This window comes from Staurois parvus, unplaced genomic scaffold (genome assembly GCF_062004578.1).
Source record: "Staurois parvus isolate SC_StPar_1 unplaced genomic scaffold, SC_StPar_1.0 ptg000410l, whole genome shotgun sequence".
NCBI lineage: Eukaryota > Metazoa > Chordata > Amphibia > Anura > Ranidae > Staurois > Staurois parvus.
Window position 1 is genome coordinate 1,440,310 of NW_028318206.1, and position 19,365 is coordinate 1,459,674.

Here is a 19,365-nt window from a genome sequence, read left to right on the forward strand (position 1 = left end):
GGAGATGAGGAAGGGGGCCCCTGGAGATGAGGGAGTGGGCCACTGGAGGAGATGAGGAGGGGGGCGGCACCGGCCCACAGGGCAAATGCCCGGTGAGCCCTATGGCCAGTACAGGCCTGGCAGGTAGACCTGCAGCGGTCCTGCAAACAGGAGGTGCCCACTCAGGTTAATGATCTGTGCAGACAGTAAAAAGGGGAACGATGAGGGAGCTGTGCACTGCTGTTCCTCTGCCTCCTGCTCAACCCCCCCCCCCCCCCATTACAGTGTATTTCTGTCTTCATCTTACATTGGACTGTGTCTGTCCTGTACACACCAGCCTTTCTCAAACTAGGAGTCCTCTAGAACAGCCTTCACTGAATGGTGGGCCACAGTCCGCATCAGGACCGACTGACAGCACAGTCCAGACCCTCAGCCTGCCATTCTGCTGCGCTGGATCCTCACTAAGCTGCAGTCATTGGTTGCTGGAATCACAGAAACCAATGTCACGTGTGTGCCCCGCCCCCTGCAGCACACTTCTCCTCCCAGCTCCCACCCCCTGCCTGCCCAGCTCTACACATCTATAGTGAGACTCTGAGGAGGAAATCTGATGTATGAAGCATCTGATGGGGATACATTATGTAAGGGGGCACTCTGATGGGGGAACCTGATGTACTCTGATAGAAGAATGTGATGTATGGGGGCACTCCGATGGAAGAATATGATGTATGGGGGCACTCCGATGGAAGAATATGATGTATGGGGGCACTCCGATGGAAGAATATGATGTATGGGGGCACTCCGATGGAAGAATATGATGTATGGGGGCTCTCCGATGGAAGAATATGATGTATGGGGGCACTCCGATGGAAGAATATGATGTATGGGGGAACTCCGATGGAAGAATATGATGTATGGGGGCACTCCGATGGAAGAATATGATGTATGGGGCACTCCGATGGAAGAATATGATGTATGGGGGCTCTCCGATGGAAGAATATGATGTATGGGGGCTCACCGATGGAAGAATATGATGTATGGGGGCACTCCGATGGAAGAATACAATGTATGGGGGCTCTCTGATGGAAGAATACGATGTATGGGGGCACTCCGATGGAAGAATATGATGTATGGGGGCACTCCGATGGAAGAATATGATGTATGGGGGCTCTCCGATGGAAGAATACGATGTATGGGGGCACTCCGATGGAAGAATACGATGTATGGGGGCACTCTGATGGAAGAAGATGATGTATGGGGGCACTCTGATGGGAGAACCTGCTGTACGTGGACACCTTAAATAAGAGTACTGTGATGGGGGCAACTGGTCTAAGGGAGTACTCTGGTGGAACAACTTATGTATGGGGGCACTCTTATGGAGACACCTTATGTAAGAGGGCAATCTGATGGGGGCATCTTATGTAAAGGGTATTCTGATGTGGACATCTGATGGGGATACCTGATGTAAGGGGGCACTCTGATGGAGGAATATAATGTATGGGGGCACTCTGATGGAGGAATATCATGTATGGGGGCACTCTGATGGAGGAATATCATGTATGGGGGCACTCTGATGGAGGAATATCATGTATGGGGGCACTCTGATGGAGGAATATCATGTATGGGGGCACTCTGATGGAGGAATATCATGTATGGGGGCACTCTGATGGAGGAATATCATGTATGGGGGCACTCTGATGGAGGAATATCATGTATGGGGGCACTCTGATGGAGGAATATCATGTATGGGGGCACTCTGATGGAGGAATATCATATATGGGGGCACTCTGATGGAGAAATATCATGTATGGGGGCACTCTGATGGAGGAATATCATGTATGGGGGCACTCTGATGGAGGAATATCATGTATGGGGGCACTCTGATGGAGGAATATCATGTATGGGGGCACTCTGATGGAGGAATATCATGTATGGGGGAACTCTGATGGGGACACATTTTGTAAGGGGACACTCTGATGGGAGCACCTGATGTAATGATGTACTTTGATGGGGAGTTGGGGACTTACATAAAGGGGCACCCTGAGGCAAACACCTTATGTGAGGGGCACTGTGATGGAGATACCTGAAGGGGACACTCTGAGGATGACACCTGATATAAGGGGGTACTCTGAGGATGACACCTGATATAAGGGGGTACTCTGATGTGAACACCTGATATAAGGGGGTACTCTGATGTGAACACCTGATATAAGGGGGTACTCTGAGGATGACACCTGATATAAGGGGGTACTCTGATGTGAACACCTGATATTAAGGGGGTACTCTGAGGATGACACCTGATATAAGGGGGTACTCTGAGGATGACACCTGATATAAGGGGGTACTCTGATGTGAACACCTGACATTAAGGGGGTACTCTGAGGATGACACCTGATATAAGGGGGTACTCTGAGGATGACACCTGATATAAGGGGGTACTCTGGTGGGGACATCCTTTGTAAAGGGTATTCTGATGTGAACGTCTGATGGGGATACCTGATGTGACAGGCGGGGTGTGGGATGGCGGTGATGACAGGTGGGGTGGCGGTAACAAGCGGGTTGCCGTGATGGCTTGCGGTGACAGAGGCGATGATAGACGGAGTGCGGGGTTGCGGTGATGACAGGAGTGCGGAGTTGCGGTGATGACAGGCGGAGTGCGGGGTTGCAGTGATGACAGAGGCGGAGTGCGGGGTGGCGGTGACAGGCGGGTTGCCGTGATGGGCTGCGGTGATGACAGGCGGAATGAGGGGTGGCGGTGACAGAGGCGGAGTGCGGGGTGGCAGTGATGACAGGCGGGATGGCAGTAACAGGCGTGTTGCGGTGATGACAAGCGGAATGTGGGATGGCGGTGATGACAGGCGGAGTGCGGGGTGGCGGTGACAGAGGCGGACACTGTATTACACACAGAGGCCGCAGATCTCCGCCTCCTCCAGTCGTCCTCTTTCCGTGCCATCTCACACATGGCTGGCATGTGACTGTCACCGTACACGCCCCCTCCATGGGGCAGCCGCCAATGAGAGCGCGGGGCTGGCGGTGGGCGTTGCCGGGGCTCGGCCAGTCTCGTGTTTGAGCTGCAGACACACACAGGGGAAGCTGAGCCGTCAGCAGTGACAGCGGAGCTGACAGATCCCGGAGCGGGGAAGGAGAAGGCACAGCCCGGAGAGGACACATCCCGGAGCGGGGAAGGAGAAGGCACAGCCCGCAGAGAACACATCCCGGAGCGCGGAAGGAGAAGGCACAGCCCGGACACATTCCGGAGCGGGGAAGAAGGCACAGCGCGGATAGCGAACGAAGCGCTCGGTCCCGCGCCTCGGAGAGGAGGATGGAGGGCCCCGCCGTCAGCTCCGTGCACTGGTTCCGGAAGGGGCTCCGGCTGCACGACAACCCGGCTCTGCTGGCCGCTCTTCGGGGGGCCCGCTGTGTGCGCTGCGTCTACATCCTGGACCCCTGGTTCGCCGCCTCCTCCTCATCCTCCGGGGGGGTGAACCGGTGGAGGTGAGAGGGCGGGGTGAGGGACACTTGGGAGGGTGATCAGTCATTGGAGCGGAAGAACGAGGTGGGCGGGGTCATTGGTAAATGATTGGGAGCACTGAGGTCATAGCTTGTGGGAGGAGATAGTGAATAACATGGACCCTCTCATTAGAGTTATGTGATCGGGGGAGGAGCCTTGTCCCTGTAGGCGTGGCTGCTAAGAGGAGGGGCTTGGATCCTAATAGGAGGAGTCTTGTCTGTGGGGAAAGGCTACTTGCTAGGGTGACTTGTCTTCACTACTACTGACCATGGGAGGAGTCAGGTCCTTGTGGGAGGAAATAGAGGCTAATGTGGTCCCCTAATTGGAGCATTTGTGACCATGGGAGGAGTCAGGTCCTTGTGGGAGGAAATAGAGGCTAGTGTGGTCCCCTCATTTGAGGATTTGTGACTATGGGATGAGTCTGGTCTTTGTAGGAGGAGATGGGGGCTAACAGGGACCACTTATTGGAGGATGTGTGACCAGGGTTGGGGGCTTGTTCCAGTGGGAGTGGTTGCTGCCCAGGGGGAGGGGTCTTGTTCTGTAGGTGGGGCTGTAATGCAGGGTGTCAGGTTTTCAGTACTAAGGCTAGGTTCACACATACTTATATATACCGTATATACACATATATATATATACAGGTGGAACTCGAAAAATTAGAATATGGTGCAAAAGTTCATTTATTTCAGTGCAGCAACTTAAAAGGTGAAACTAATATATGAGATAGACTCATTACATGCAAAGCAAGATAGTTCAAGCTGTGATTTGTCATCATTGTGGTGATTATGGCTTACAGCTCATGAAAACCCCAAATCCACAATCTCAGAAAATGAGAATATTGTGAAAAGGTGCAATATTCTCGGCTCAAAGTGTCCCACTCTAATCAGCTAATTAAGCCATAACACCTGCAAAGGGTTCCTGAGCCTTTAAATGGTCTCTCAGTCTGGTTCAGTAGGAATCACAATCATGGGAAAGACTGCTGACCTGACAGTTGTGCAGAAAACCATCATTGACACCCTCCATAAGGAGGGAAAGCCTCAAAAGGTAATTGCAAAAGAAGTTGGATGTTCCCAAAGTGCTGTATCAAAGCACATTAATAGAAAGTTATGTGGAAGGGAAAAGTGTGGAAGAAAAAGCTGCTCAAGCAGCAGGGATGACCGCAGCCTGGAGAGGATTGTCAGGAAAAGGCCATTCAAAAGTGTTGGGGACTTTCACAAGGAGTGGACTGAGGCTGGAGTCAGTGCATCAAGAGCCACCACACACAGACGGATCCTGGACATGGGCTTCAAATGTCGTATTCCTCTTGTCAAGCCATTCCTGAACAACAAACAACGTCAGAAGCGTCTTACCTGGGCTAAAGAAAAACAGACCTGGTCTGTTGCTCAGTAGTCCAAAGTCCTCTTTTCTGTTGAGAGCAACTTTTGCGTCTCATTTGGAAACCAAGGACCCCGAGTATGGAGGAAGAATGGAGAGGCCCAAGGACCCAGAGTATGGAGGAAGAATGGAGAGGCACACACTGCAAGATGCTTGAAGTCCAGTGTGAAGTTTCCACAGTCTGTGTTGATTTGGGGAGCCATGTCATCTGCTGGTGTTGGTCCACTGTGCTTCATTAAGTCCAGGGTCAATGCAGCCGTCTACCAGGAGATTTTGGAGCACTTCATGGTTCCTTCCTTATGGGGATGCTGACTTCATTTTCCAGCAGGACTTGGTACCTGCACACACTGCCAAAAGCACCAAAACCTGGTTCAATGACCGTGGGATTACTGTGCTTGATTGGCCAGCAAACTCGCCTGACCTGAACCCCATAGGGAATCTATGGGGCTTTGCCAAGAGAAAGATGAGAGACATGAGACCGAACAATGCAGAAGAGCTGAAGGCCGCTATTGAAGCATCCTGGTCTTCCATAACACCTCAGCAGTGCCACAGGCTGACAGCTTCCATGCCACGCCACATTGAGGCAGTAATTGCTGCAAAAGGGGCCCAAACCAAGTACTGAGTACATATGCATGCTTCTACTTTTCAGAGGTCCGATATTGTTCTATGTACAATCCTTGTTTTATTGATTGCATGTAATCTCATTTTCTGAGATTGTGGATTTGGGGTTTTCATGAGCTGTAAGCCATAATCATCACAATTATGACAAATCACGGCTTGAACTATCTTGCTTTGCATGTAATGAGTCTATCTCATATATTAGTTTCAACTTTTAACTTGCATTACTGAAATAAATGAACTTTTGCACAATATTCTAATTTTTTGAGTTTCACCTGTATGCAGTTTGCATTTGATCCGTTTCTGCAGTGCATTTTGCACATGCATTTTTGCCGCGTTTTTGATGCATGTTTTCTTTTTTAAACTTGTTGCTGGGCAGATTATAACGCATCAAAAATGCAATACATGCTTTTCTGCAGCATTTCCATGCATTAAAAAAAAGTCCCAGACCCTTTCCAAAAAACACTCCGGTTGAAAATGCGGAGATGTGAACCTGTCCCATAGGGAATCACGTTAAATGGACTGCTGTGCGTTTATGCAAACCACTGCGAAAAATGCTTAGGTGTGAACCTAGACTCAAGAGAGGTCTGGTCCTCATGGGAGGGCATACAAGCCATTGGGTGGTGTCCAGCCTTTGTGGTAGGTACTGCAGACCAAGGGGGAGAGTCTTGTCCTCTGTGTGAGAGTCTACTTGCCAGGGTGACAGGATTTCACTGTTGACTAAAGAGAAGTCTGGTTCTTGTGGGAGGGCAATAAAGCCATTGAGAGGGGTCTAGTTCTTGTGGGAGGGACTGATAATATACCCTGTGGGAGGGCCTACTTAGTGACAGGTCTTCACTACTGACCAGGAGTAGAAGTCTGGTCCTTGTGGGAGGGCATGCAAGCCAGGAGGCGGGTTCTTGTCTTTTCAGGGAGAGGCTACTTACCATGATCACAGGTCTTCACCGCTCAATAGAGGGAGGGGGTCTGGTCATTGCAGAATTGGCTGCAGGGAGAAGAGTTTGTCCTCTGTGGCAGAGGCTACTTGCTAGGGTGAGTGCTCTCCATTTTTGATCAGGGGGAGGGGTAAGGTCCTTTGGGAGAGATTGCTCACTAGAAGGTCATAGTTACCATAGGGAGAAATGTCTTATTGGATGGATAATTACCTGTGAAGGCGACCAAATGATGTATTTATATGTGGGGTTGACCACTCAGTGGGACCTGCAGTTGACAATAGGAAGTATAATTACTTATGGAGGTGACCAGATTTATCTATCTGTGGGGTTGACCACTCACTAATAGGACATACTTGTGGAGAATTCACCCACTTGTAGGGTTTTCTGCCATATAGGAGAAAGTGTTCTTTAGGGATGTATAGTTACCTGTGGGAAGGGCCCTCACTAGGAGGGGAATAGTTACCCGTGGTGTGAACCAGAGGATGTATCTACCTGTAGGGTTGACCACTTTCTTGGCGGACATGTTGAATAATCACTCGTTTTTGTTTAACCTATGGGAGCAATTGCTCAGTAGGAGGTCAGCATTGCCTGTGGGAGAGACATCTTATTGGAGAAGATAGTTACCAGTGGGGAAGAGATCTTACCTGCAGTGGAGACTAGAAGATATAACTACGTGGGGTTGGTCGACCACTCTCCAGGGGGACATATTTGCTGAAGAAATCATACGCTTGAATTTAATAACCTATGGATGCAATTGCTCAGTAGGCAGTCATTGTTACCTGTGGGAAAGACATCTTATTTGGGGGATAGTTATAGTAGGAAAGACATCTTATTAGGGGTATAGTTACCTGTGGGAAAGATGTGTAATTGGGGAAATAGTTATCTGTGGTGAAGACCAGGACATGTATCTATCTGTTGGGTTGACCACTCTTTTGGGGCACATACTTGTTGAAGAAATCACACACTTGTGTTTTTATAATCTGTGGAAGCAATTGTGCAGTAGGCAGTAAGAGTTACCTGTGGGAGAGACATCTTATTGGATGGAGAGTTACCTGTCGGGAGATGTCTAATTGGGGAGATTGTTACCTGTGGTGGAGATCACGAGATGTATCTACCTGTTGGATTGACCACTCTCTTGGGGGACATACTTGTTGAAGAAATCACACACTTGGGTTTTTATAAGCTGTGGAAGCAATTGTGCTGTAGACAGTAAGAGTTACCTGTGGGAGAGACATCTTATTGGAGGGAGAGTTACCTGTCAGGAGATGTCTAAATAGGGAGATTGTTACCTGTGGTGGAGATCAGGATCTACCTGTTGGGTTGACCGCTCTCTTGGGGGACATACTTGCTGACGAAAACACCCACTTGTTGGGTTTTCTAATCTATGGAGTAGTTGCTCACTAGGTGGTCATAGTTACGTATGGGAAAACCCTTTTTTTTTGCAAGGATGGTTGTCTGAGGAAGAGATATAAAAGATGGCTAGTTACCTGTGGGAAAGTGCACTGACCAAAAGATATAGACACTTGTAAATGAGACCAAATTCTGCCAGGTAATAATTGTGAGAGAGGACTGATGGGGACATAGATATCTGGATGGGACCACCTGACTTATTGGTTTTGTGGTCATCTGGTCAGGTACTGGTGTTTTAATAGGATAGTTAATGGTGGATCCACCTACATCAGGTAGGAGATGATTGGATGACATTGTTACACACAAGGTGGGATATTGGTATTCGGCTTTGTTGACCCTTATCATTGACTTTGTCAGCTGGTGATTCTGTGTCTATGACCTGTAACTCACAGAGCTGGTTGGAGACCTGAAGAGTTTTCTTTTGTCTTTTCAAGTGGTTGATATACATATTTATGAATACTTTGTATTAATTTTGACTTTGATATAGTAACTTTACACCAGACTCCTTACACAGCTTGCTGTGTTTTTCTCGCCTTACGTAAACCACGTGTTTTTTATTTTTGTTTTGGAACTGCATCTTGGCCAACCCTCCTTGTCTGTGCCAAGTCTCATTCCAGAACATTCTGCCAGGGGCTATTCATATTTTAGAACCAGTTGGGGAAGTTGAAGCAGCACAAGATTCCCCTTGCCCGTTCTAATATCTACGTGGGCTGGAAACTCACAGGCTTGTTACACTCTGGAGCGGAGTTGTGTAGCACTGGTTGGATGCTGGTACTAAAATTGATTTTCTACAGAACGTTGTATGACTCAATGTGTGGATTGTTTATCAAGTCAGTTTGCAAGGGAAGATATTGTATCACATGTATCGTTGTCAACAGACGTTAAAATACAACAATCTAAAATAGAAACTAGTAATTGCAACAAGAAAGGCAATGATGCAAAGTATTGATTCAGTTGGCAGTGAAGATTTTGCACAAAATTATTAGAATTCAGTTGTGGAGGGTCTTGTCATTCTTGACTGTATTGGGTCAAGATGATTCCCTTACCAGAGAAATTGTCCTCCTAGCAGTGTCCTAGCATCATTATCGCATTGCATAATTCTGTCATTGCAAAATGTTGCATACACTGGAAGCTGGGGGGGGCATTTCAAGGTGGGATTATGTCTGGATCTTCGTGAACAGACAGGGGCAAAGGGTAATATCACAGACCATGCATCAGTGAGTTTGAAGAATGAATCATTCATATTGGCAATGGTTTCTGTAAACATTGGCAAAGGACAGGGTTGCTTTAAAATCATCTGCTGACTTCAAAACATTATCTTGGTTTGCTTCTGAAATCTATATTTGTAGTTTAGGAACATCCATACACTTTATATAATCCTACCAGTCCCAGAAAAAAAAAAAAATTTGGGACATGTTGATATTCAATGATACTTTGATACTGGGTGTTCTAGGATAACTATATTTTATAATATTTTAATTATTACATATTGCAGCTGACGGTCCTTACTTGTAGTGACCTTATTAGTTTTGTTTATCTTTTTTCAAGCTGAAAACGTTTTCTGCAGCTACATAAAATTCCTGTTCTTCTTGCCAGAAATGCATTGCCCTTGTCATTTCATGTGAGCTGCATGGAGGAATAACTTCCTTCCTAACTACCCTCTAGAGCAGTGGTTCTCAACCTTCCTAATGCCGCGACCCTTTTATACAGTTCCTCATGTTGTGGTGACCCCCCCAACCATAATATTATTTACCCAGTAATTATAATTCATGAAGTGTCGTTTTACCTACAATACTGCTGCTTTCTACACAGTGGCTGCTTTCTACACAGTGGCTGCTTTCTACAGAGCGGCTGCTTTCTACACAGCAGCTGCTCTTTACACATCGGAAATATGTGTTTTCCGATGGTCTTAGGCGACCCCTGTGAAAGGGTCGTTCGACCCCCAAAGGGGTCACGACCCACAGGTTGAGAACCACTGCTCTAGAGGATATTGGTCGGCCTGCCTTTACATGCACATGAACTTTATTGGCATCCCAGTCTTAGTCCGTAGGGTGCAATAAGGGTGAGTTGGCCCCAGGGGCGGACTGACAACTCATGGGGCCCCCAGGGGAATAGGGGATCATGGGGCCCCTGTGTCCTTGGCCAAACTCAAGAAGCCTATGAAAAAGGTACCAGGGGCATCTTATGGGGCCCCCTACTGACCCGGTGCCCTCGGGCAGTGCCTGAGTTTCCAAATGGTCAGTTCGCCTCTGGTTGTCCCACCCCTTGCAGCTATAACAGTTTCAACTCTTCTGGGAAGGCCGTCCACAAGGCTTAGGAAGGTGTCTATGGGAAGGTTGGACCATTCTTCCAGAAGCACATTTGTGAGGTCAGGCACCGATGTCGGACGAGAAGGCCTGGCTCACAGTCTCCGCTTTAATTCTTCATAAAGGTGTTCTATGGGGTGGGGACAGGACTCTGTGCAGGCCAGTCGCCTTCCTCTGCCCCAAACTCACTCATCCATGTCTTTATGGACCTTGCTTTGTGCACTGGTGTGCAGTCATGTTGAAACAGGAAGGGGCCATCCCCAAACTCTTCCCACAAAGTTGGGAGCATGAAATTGTCCAAAATGTCTTGGTATGCTGATGCCTTAATTTTTGGTTTGCAAATGAAAATCCATTGAAAATAATGCCTCGGTTTACATATTTTTTCCGTAATACGAATGAATTGATTTTTCAATACATTTACAAATTTGTTTTTAATCATGTCCCTGTACAGTACTATGCCTTTAAAGTGCACTTTATAAAGCGTTTTGAACACAAGTACTTTTATTTTATTTTTTTTTTACTTCTGACCTCCGGAACAGATTAATTGGTTTTCAATGCATTTATGAATTAATTTTTAATCATGTCCCTGTACAGTACTATGCCTTTAAAGTGCACTTTATAAAGCGTTTTGAACACAAGTACTTTTATTTATTTATTTATTTATTTTTTTTACTTCTGACCTCCGGAACAGATTAATTGGTTTTCAATGCATTTATGAATTCATTTTTAATCATGTCCCTGTACAGTATTTATGCCTTTTAAGGTGCACTTTATAAAGAGTTTTGAACAGATAAGACTTTTTTTTTCTATTTTTTTTTTTTTTTTTTACTTTTTTCTGACCTCCGGAACGGATTAATTGGTTTTCAGTGCATTCCTATGGGAAACCGCATATCGGTTTACGAATATTTTGCAATATGAAAAGTGCCGCAGAACAAATTAAATTCCACGGCACCACCTGCCCGGAGTTTGCATGTTCTCCCTGTGCCTTCGTGGGTTTCCTCCGGGTACTTCGGTTTCCTCCCACACTCCAAAGACATGCTGGTAGGTGAATTGGCTCCTGTCTAAATTGTCCCTAGTATGTGTATGTATGAATGTAAGTTAGGGACCTTAGATTGTACACCCCTTGAGGGTTAGGAACTGATGTGAATGTACAATATATATGTAAAGTGCTGCGTAAATTGACGGCGCTATATAAGTACCTGAAATAAATATATATATATATATGCCAACTGCAAAAAATCTTGTGTAACATACTATCTCTGTTCTGTGTAAATTGTAGGTAGGACAATACTGGTCATCCGGTTTTGAAATGTGTTGCTGTGTGTTTCTTCTCTAAGCTTTTGCTTCTCTTCTGAGATTTTTAATGACTCCTGGAGTCCGTTAAGGATCCAGACTGACACGCTGTGAAGCTGCTGTGTACCCCCTGGGGTTACAGAAGGTCCAAATGTTTGTAGCCAGACCATGACTATCGGTTACGGTTGTGCGCCTACTTTACATTCTGTACAGGATAAGCAGCTAATCTCTTCCCTCACAGGCCTTTATTATTCTGCCATCTGCTGCTGGAGCCTGTTGTAGGCCTAAGCTGATCTTGGATGGTTCAAAATTCAGCCAGTTCAGCAGGGACTAGGCGAATTCCACCCACGGTCAGAATACAGTGTGAGGGGGATTCTTCCATCCACCTTGTGTGTATGGAGGAATCTGTTACTGCCCTCTTACTGACTAGGTACACACTCTTCCACAGACGGGAACCTGGAAGGTGGTTGTTTGAAATCAGAGGCATCTTTGTTAAGATTTTGTACAGGGCTGAGGCAATGCTGATGTCAAAGCAAGCTCCTCATTTTACCGACATTGCCTGTGGTACATCTGCACATGCACCCTTGGGTGCAGAAACCCATTCTAATAGGTTGTCATGAGGCACAGGAGACCATTGCCCTTTGCACGATGCAGTGAAACTGTTGGCGCACTCAACTGGTATTTGAGTTTTTGACAACTGCTGGGGCGTAAAATCGCCTAATGGTATCATAGGTATCTTGGTTGTTGCGATTGAATTTCAAGTGCTTGTCAATTCGGTGGCAAGAGAACCTTGACATTCCCAATATTGTACTTGTAGGAACTCCCATGTTGTACCAGCAGGGATGAATTTCAGGCTAGCTGTAGAATAAGGAACAACATTGGTGAGATCTGAAAGAGATACAAAACGCAATGGCTGACTACAATTTCTGGTTTTGGAGGCCTGGCACCATAAGGAAGCCACCTCCCATATGTGTCCAACTGACGGCTCCGTGTAAGAGGGAAGTTCACACAGGTTGTAATTTCTGGATTACACAACCACTTACGGAACTTCAACAATTATATCTTCCATCCATGGTGATTTTGATTGGCAGACATATACACACATGACATGGAATATGTTCCCTTTAACCACTTAAAGGGACAGGAGCAGTGCAGGAGCGGGTGTCCATTTATAAACAGCCTACACATTTCACTCCCTTAGAGCGTGCAGCACCGCGATCCGGTGTCCGCTGTGTCTGGAGGACACAGAGGAACACCGATTGTTGTACGGGACCTCTGTGTGAGGTCCCGATCATGTGATCGCTGATTGGCCAATCAGTGCTCACATGAATAGTAGTAAGCAAGATGGCACTTGCTGACATCATTGCTTACTACGTGTGAAATCTGTGAATGATCAGAGGTCACATGGTACAAGGCTATTCACAACAGCCTTGTACCATGTGACAAGCTGTGACCAATCACAGAGCACACACAGTATTTCTCAATGGCTGCAAGAATGCAGCCAGAGAGAAGGAGAAATTATTGCATTTACAGCCTTTATGGGTGTAAAAGCAACCAGTGTAAGAAAAGAAATAAAAATCTTCATCACCCCCCACAAGTAGTACAGTGTCACTATGGTGACGCTGTACTACTAGGGTGACTGTATGTAAAAAAAAAAAACAAAAAAAAATGAATAATATAAAAAAAGTAATTTTTTTTTTAAAAATTATAATTTTTGGTTATAAACTAATTTGGGTTTTTTTTTGTTTTTACTAAAAAGATAGCTGAGTACATTTTGGCCAAGATTTATGAAGAAAGATTATTTATTTGCAAAAGTTTATAAGAAAAACACTTTTTTTTTTTTTTTTTTTTCCAAAATGTTTGGATTTTTTCACTTATATAGCTAAAAAATAAAAATCCCAGTGGTGAATAAATACCACCAAAATTAAAGTTTTATCTGTCTCAAAAGAATGCCAAAAAATTCATATGGGTACAGTGTTGCATGACCGTGCAATTGTCATTCAAAGCGTGATAGCACTGAAAGCTGAAAATTGGCCTGGACAGGAAGGGGGTGAAAGTGTCCGGACTTGAGGTGGTTAAAGAGGACTCTGAATGATAAAGTTCTGTAAGTTTATACATGGAACATATGCATCCTTTATGGAGAGAGATATTAAAGTTACCAACTGATTTGTCCATTGTTTTAATGGGTACTCCCCTTTGGGGGGTGTTACTCGGGATCTGTGGAGTGTGGTAGATTTTTTTTTTTCTGTTTTTAGAAATGTTTAATAAAGAGATCATAGTGTGCCATTTACCAGCAGCCCTTTAATCATTGCCTTTCAATATGAATACATACAGACAAACCCAATATACTTGTTGAGTCCATAACTACTTTTATTTTTATGCACTTTTCCATTATGTTGGTAACTAGGGACTCCCGGTTTACTTATCATTGATATCTAGGACCTTGAGGCTTTTGTTTGGAGGTTTTACATATTTTTGCACAATATTGATATTTTTACACACAACCTTTCAATTTTCATAACATACAATACTTTAGCTGTTATCGCTAAGCCTCTATGCTTCTCTATAAAATGCCAGCAGATCATGACTGGTGGGAGGGGCCAGCAGGGTGCTGTACATAGCTTATTGAGAATATCACCACACCCCGCGTCAGTATTCCTCTTTAGGGACCTCAGCCCTGATGCAAGCAGTTGGCTGGCTTTTGGAAGGATTTATGCAAATATCAAATTATTTGATGGGTCTTCATTTAGGAGGATTGGGCTTTCCGCAGCAAGCTGCGTTTTCATGCTGACCACCTTCAGTAAAGCCTACATGTGATGCTGAGCCTCCATGATTGAAAAAAACTGTAATCCAATTAATGAAACGGGTTGGGCCAGGGAGAGTAAGACTAAGGAGGAAAGAGCTTTTTGATGCTGACGTCTGTCCGGCAGGAAATGAGCTGGGTTTTATCACGCTTGCCGTAGCTTCTAGTACAGACTATGGGGCAGCACAGTGGTTAAATGGTTAGCACTTCTGCCTGGCAGCACTGGGGGCTGTGGTTCTGATCCCAACCACGACACCACCTGCCTGGAGTTTGCATGTTCTCCCTGTGCCTGTGTGGGTTTCCTCCCACACTCCAAAGACATGCTGGCAGGTTAATTGGCTCCTATATAAATTGTCCCTAGTATGTGTATGTATGAATGTGAGTTAGGGACCTTAGATTGTACACCCCTTGAGGGTTAGGGACTGATGTGAATGTACAATATATATGTAAAGTGCTGTGTAAACTGACGGCGCTATATAAGTACCTGAAATACATAAAATGAGAAGCTCACAGTGTGCAGTGAATTCAGAGTAAGCATTTTCCATACGGGAGATTAGCAGGTGAAATTGTGCAAGACTGAAGGCAAGGCTGGAGGTCAGCTTTAGTATTCCCATCTCCATCAGCATATAAAGTACTTACCTTTCAGTAACAGGCATCAAAGAAAGTACCTGGTACTCCCAGGCATGGAGGAGAATGTGGCCCACTCTGTGACAGCATTGGACCAATCAGCACTATCCTCCTGGGACTACATACCCATATGGAAGAGAAATATATTTGAAATGTATTTAAAAAAATGTTCCCAAATATATTCCAAATATATTGACATATACTTGAAATTCTACAATTTGGGCCATATATATATATATATATATATATATATATATATATATATATATATATATATATATATATATATATATATATATACACACACACTGTATGTTAAAATGCATTTTTATTACAAAAATATTTTTAAAAATACATTTCAAATATACTGTATGTCTTTGCAAATATATGTAAAAATATGTTAAAATGACTTCTTCATATGTTTTAAAAAATCTGAAGAATATATTTTAAAAAAACATATTCTTTACCCCTTGGCGCCAGCACCTCCCGGCCCTTTAAGGGTTTCAGAAGCCGGGAGGCGGGGCAGGGTTTTAGGGTCATGTGACCGCTGTGATTTGCTGTCATGGCGGTCACATGATTGGGAAAGGTCCCGATCGCAAGAGGAGATCGGGACCTTTCCGTGAGTACCGGACATGTGTTCTGGGAGAGTGCAGGGCACACGCTGTCAGCACATATGTTTTTCCTAATTGCACGCAAATGTGCGTCAAGGCCCAGACGCCAGGAGGCCGCACATTTGCGTGCGGACGGCGCCAAGAAGTTAAAAATTAGATTTATTTTAAAAAAATATTCTTCAGATTTTTTTTTTTTAACATATAAAAAAGTAATTTTAACATATATTTGTAAATTCATTCCAGGAATGTAGATTTGTATTTTCAGACATACAGTATATTTGAAATGTATTTTTAAAAATATTTTTCATATATTTTAAAATAACACATTTCAACATACAGTGTATATATAGAGAGAGAGAGATTTATATATATATATATGTGTGTGTGTGTGTGTGTGTATATATATTTATTTAAATATATTGAATATGGCCAAAATTGTAGCATTTCAAGTATATGTCAATATATTTGGGAACAACATTTTTCAAATCTATTTCAAATATATTTTTCTTCCATGTGGGAAAGTCAGTGCATGTATGAGTGCCCTGTGTGGGCAAAGCCCAGATTCACCTAAGTCCTGTTTTTAGACGTTGGTGTAGTCCGCATGTAACCTTCTTTATACACCAAACTGTGGTTCAACCACAATCCACCAATAAGGAGTCTACAGGGAAAGGTGAGATGGGCTGTTTGTTAAAGCTAAAGAAAAGAAAATGGGTTAAAAATCCATCTGAAATTCACCCTATAAATGCTCAAAACATTCCCCAATCTACTAAATAAATGTGACCGTCCATACAGTCCTAACCCTAAAAGTCAAATTATTCACCAGTGTCCATAAATAGTCATTCAAAATTCCGATTCCAAAAAAGGAAAAAACTCCAAAATCTTTGTTGTCAAGCCCTCCAAATTGGCTCCAAAGGAAACGTGAACCTCAAAATAAGAAAAAAACCTTGATAGTGCATTACCATTATTAAATCAATCCTAAAAAAATATATATAACAAATGTGCACTATACACTTCAAATAAACGTGACCACATATGTGATTGTGAACATTGTGTAACAACCGTGATTGTGAATCACTCTGTGAATTAGAAAAATGTAATAGTATTCCCAGCAGGGGCGGACTGACAACTCATGGGGCCCCCGGGCAGTAGGGGATCATGGGGCCCCTGTGTCCTTGCCCAAACTCAAAAAAGCCTATGAAAAAGGTACCAGGGGCATCTCATGGGGCCCTCTACTGACCCTGGGCCCTCGGGCAGTGCCCGAGTTTCCAAATGGTCAGTCCGCCCCGATTCCCAGTGACATTCAGTGTGCTCTTCTACAGTGTAAGGAATGAATACTCTTACCAAATCAATATTATAACACACTAGTAATCCAGCAGGGGATATATTTATTAATCTCCAAAGATGCCTTCACAGCCTGAGTATTAATCCCATAGATGTCATCACAGCCTCATTGATAATTGTAAGATGTCATCATGGCCTCAATAGCAGTACTCCATAGTACCCTTAGTACCCATGCTCCACAGATGTGTATATATATAAATATATGAAAAAGGATATAGTGTAATTCCGCTTTAAAATATCACAATACACTTTATTATTGCTCTTACATGATTCACATTAAAAAAACGCCTTATTCCCATGACTCCAAACCTCGGAGCAGCTTCCAGGAGTGTTTGGTGTGATTTTCCACTTCTCAAAATGGCCACTCTGCTACTTCCGATTCCTCTGCTTACATCCGACGTCACGTCCCTTGACGCGTTTCGTCACTTCCAGGACTTATTCATAAGGGGGTGCTAAAAATCCAGGGGGGTTAAAAATCCAGCAAGAGGAGTGAGACTCCTGGTAATTTGTGCAGAGGACAGATAGATGTGAAACCTCAGGTGCTGAGGTCTTCCTGCTTGAGTACTCGAAAAATATGATTGCCAAATAGTGAAAAAAGCTGTTCTGAACTGTTTAGGTTCTGGTTGTGTTGCCTGTAGATACTAAGTCCTGTCTGTTTCCCTCAGGTTCCTCCTTCAGTCTCTGGAAGATCTGGATTCCAGTTTACGGAAATTGGGCTCCCGATTATTTGTGGTACGCGGACAGCCAGCAGATGTCTTCCCTCGACTTTTCAAGGTGAGTCGATGTAACCTGCACCACACTGATCTACGTATGCTGAATAGCATGGCGGAACATACAGAGGAATCAAAATGTCATTCAGACGCTTACATGATCCACATTCTTTGTCGTTTAATATCATGCTGAGGGCAGTAAACCGTTTTCACCAGTGCTGGTACCTGAAGAGCATGCCTGCTGTTCTGTACCATTTACTGTATTGACTGTGAAATGTGTGGATTAGCCACTAGAGGGAGTTCTCAACAGCTCAGTGGAGGTAGACTGTCTCACGCTTTAACCACTTGACAACCGGGCTATAGCTGAATGACGGCTACGGCACGGTTGTCCTGTTCTGGGAGGGCGTCATATGATCTCCTCCCAGAACGCATGCCCCCAGAGCTGTCTGTGATTGCTGTCCTATGGACACAGCTGATCACATGACAAGATAAAAGGCCATTCACAGCGGCCTTTTACCACGTGATCAGCTGTGTCCAATGACACAGCAGATCACAAAGTAAATGCAGTTACCGGTTATCGGCAGCCTATAACTAGTACTAAAATCTAATATATACAGTTGTGTCCAAAATTATTCAACCCCCACTGAAATTGAGTGTTTTGGCCAGTTTGACATTGCTTTTGATCATTCAGTCATCTTGCTTACATTTACATTAAAGAGGCACTTGTAGGTCAGACAAATATAACATAACAGTTATAATGAAATAACCACAAATGTCTTTTCTGTGCTCACAGCATTATCAGTTTTATTCAACCCCCAAGTGACATTCAATCTTAGTACTTAGTACAGCATCCTTTTACAGTTATAACAGCTTTTAAACGTGAAGCATAGCTTGACACAAGTGTCTTGCAGCGATCTACGGGTATCTTCGCCCATTCTTCATGGGCAAAGGCCTCCAGTTCAGTCACATTCTTAGGCTTGCGCACTGCAACTGCTTTCTTTAAGTCCCACCAGAGGTTCTCAATCGGATTTAAGTCTGGTGACTGCGATGGCCACTCCAAAATGTTCCAGCCTTTCCTCTGCAACCATGCTCTAGTGGACTTGGAGGTATGCTTGGGATCATTGTCCTGTTGAAAGGTCCAACGTCTCCCAAGCCTCAGGTGTGTGACGGACTGCATCACGTTTCCATCCAATATCTCCTGGTACTGAAGAGAATTCATGGTACCTTGCACACGCTGAAGCTTCCCTGTACCTGCAGAAGCAAAACAGCCCCAAAGCATGATTGACCCTCCACCATGCTTCACAGTAGGCAAGGTGTTCTTTTCATCATAGGCCTTGTTCTTCCTCCTCCAAACATAGCGTTGATCCATGGGCCCAAACAGTTCTAATTTTGTTTCATCAGTCCACAGAACACTATCCCACAACTTTTGTGGTTTGTCCACATGGCTTTTGGCATACTGCAGTCGACTCTTCTTATTCTTTGGAGACAGCAAGGGGGTACGCCTGGGAGTTCTGGCACGGAGGCCTTCATTACGCAGTGTGCGTCTTATTGTCTGGGCTGAAACTTCTGTACCCACATCTGACAAATCTTTTCTCAGTTCCTCAGCAGTCACACGGGGACTTCTCTCCACTCTACGCTTCAGGTAGCGCACAGCAGTCGAAGTCAGCATCTTCTTTCTGCCACGACCAGGTAGCGTTTCAACAGTGCCCTTTGCCTTGAATTTGCGAATGATGCTTCCTAAGGTGTCTCTTGGTATGTTTAACATCTTTGCAATCTTCTTATAGCCATTGCCCTTCCTGTGAAGAGAAATCACCTCTTCTCTTGTCTTCCTGGACCATTCTCTTGCCTTCACC

General features: G+C 44.7%; 1 protein-coding gene across 1 annotated transcript in view; it reads left to right on the forward strand.

The window, feature by feature from the left end:
- The first annotated feature begins 2,883 nt into the window (after window positions 1-2,883).
- CRY2 (cryptochrome circadian regulator 2) overlaps window positions 2,884-19,365 on the forward strand; it is a 79,502-nt gene continuing 63,020 nt past the window's right edge. Inside the window, exons 1-2 of the mRNA XM_089686765.1 lie at window positions 2,884-3,471; window positions 17,468-17,576. Of these exons, the coding sequence (XP_089542891.1) occupies window positions 3,299-3,471; window positions 17,468-17,576 (282 nt within the window). The 5' untranslated portion in view covers window positions 2,884-3,298. The remainder of the gene's footprint in view (window positions 3,472-17,467; window positions 17,577-19,365) is intronic.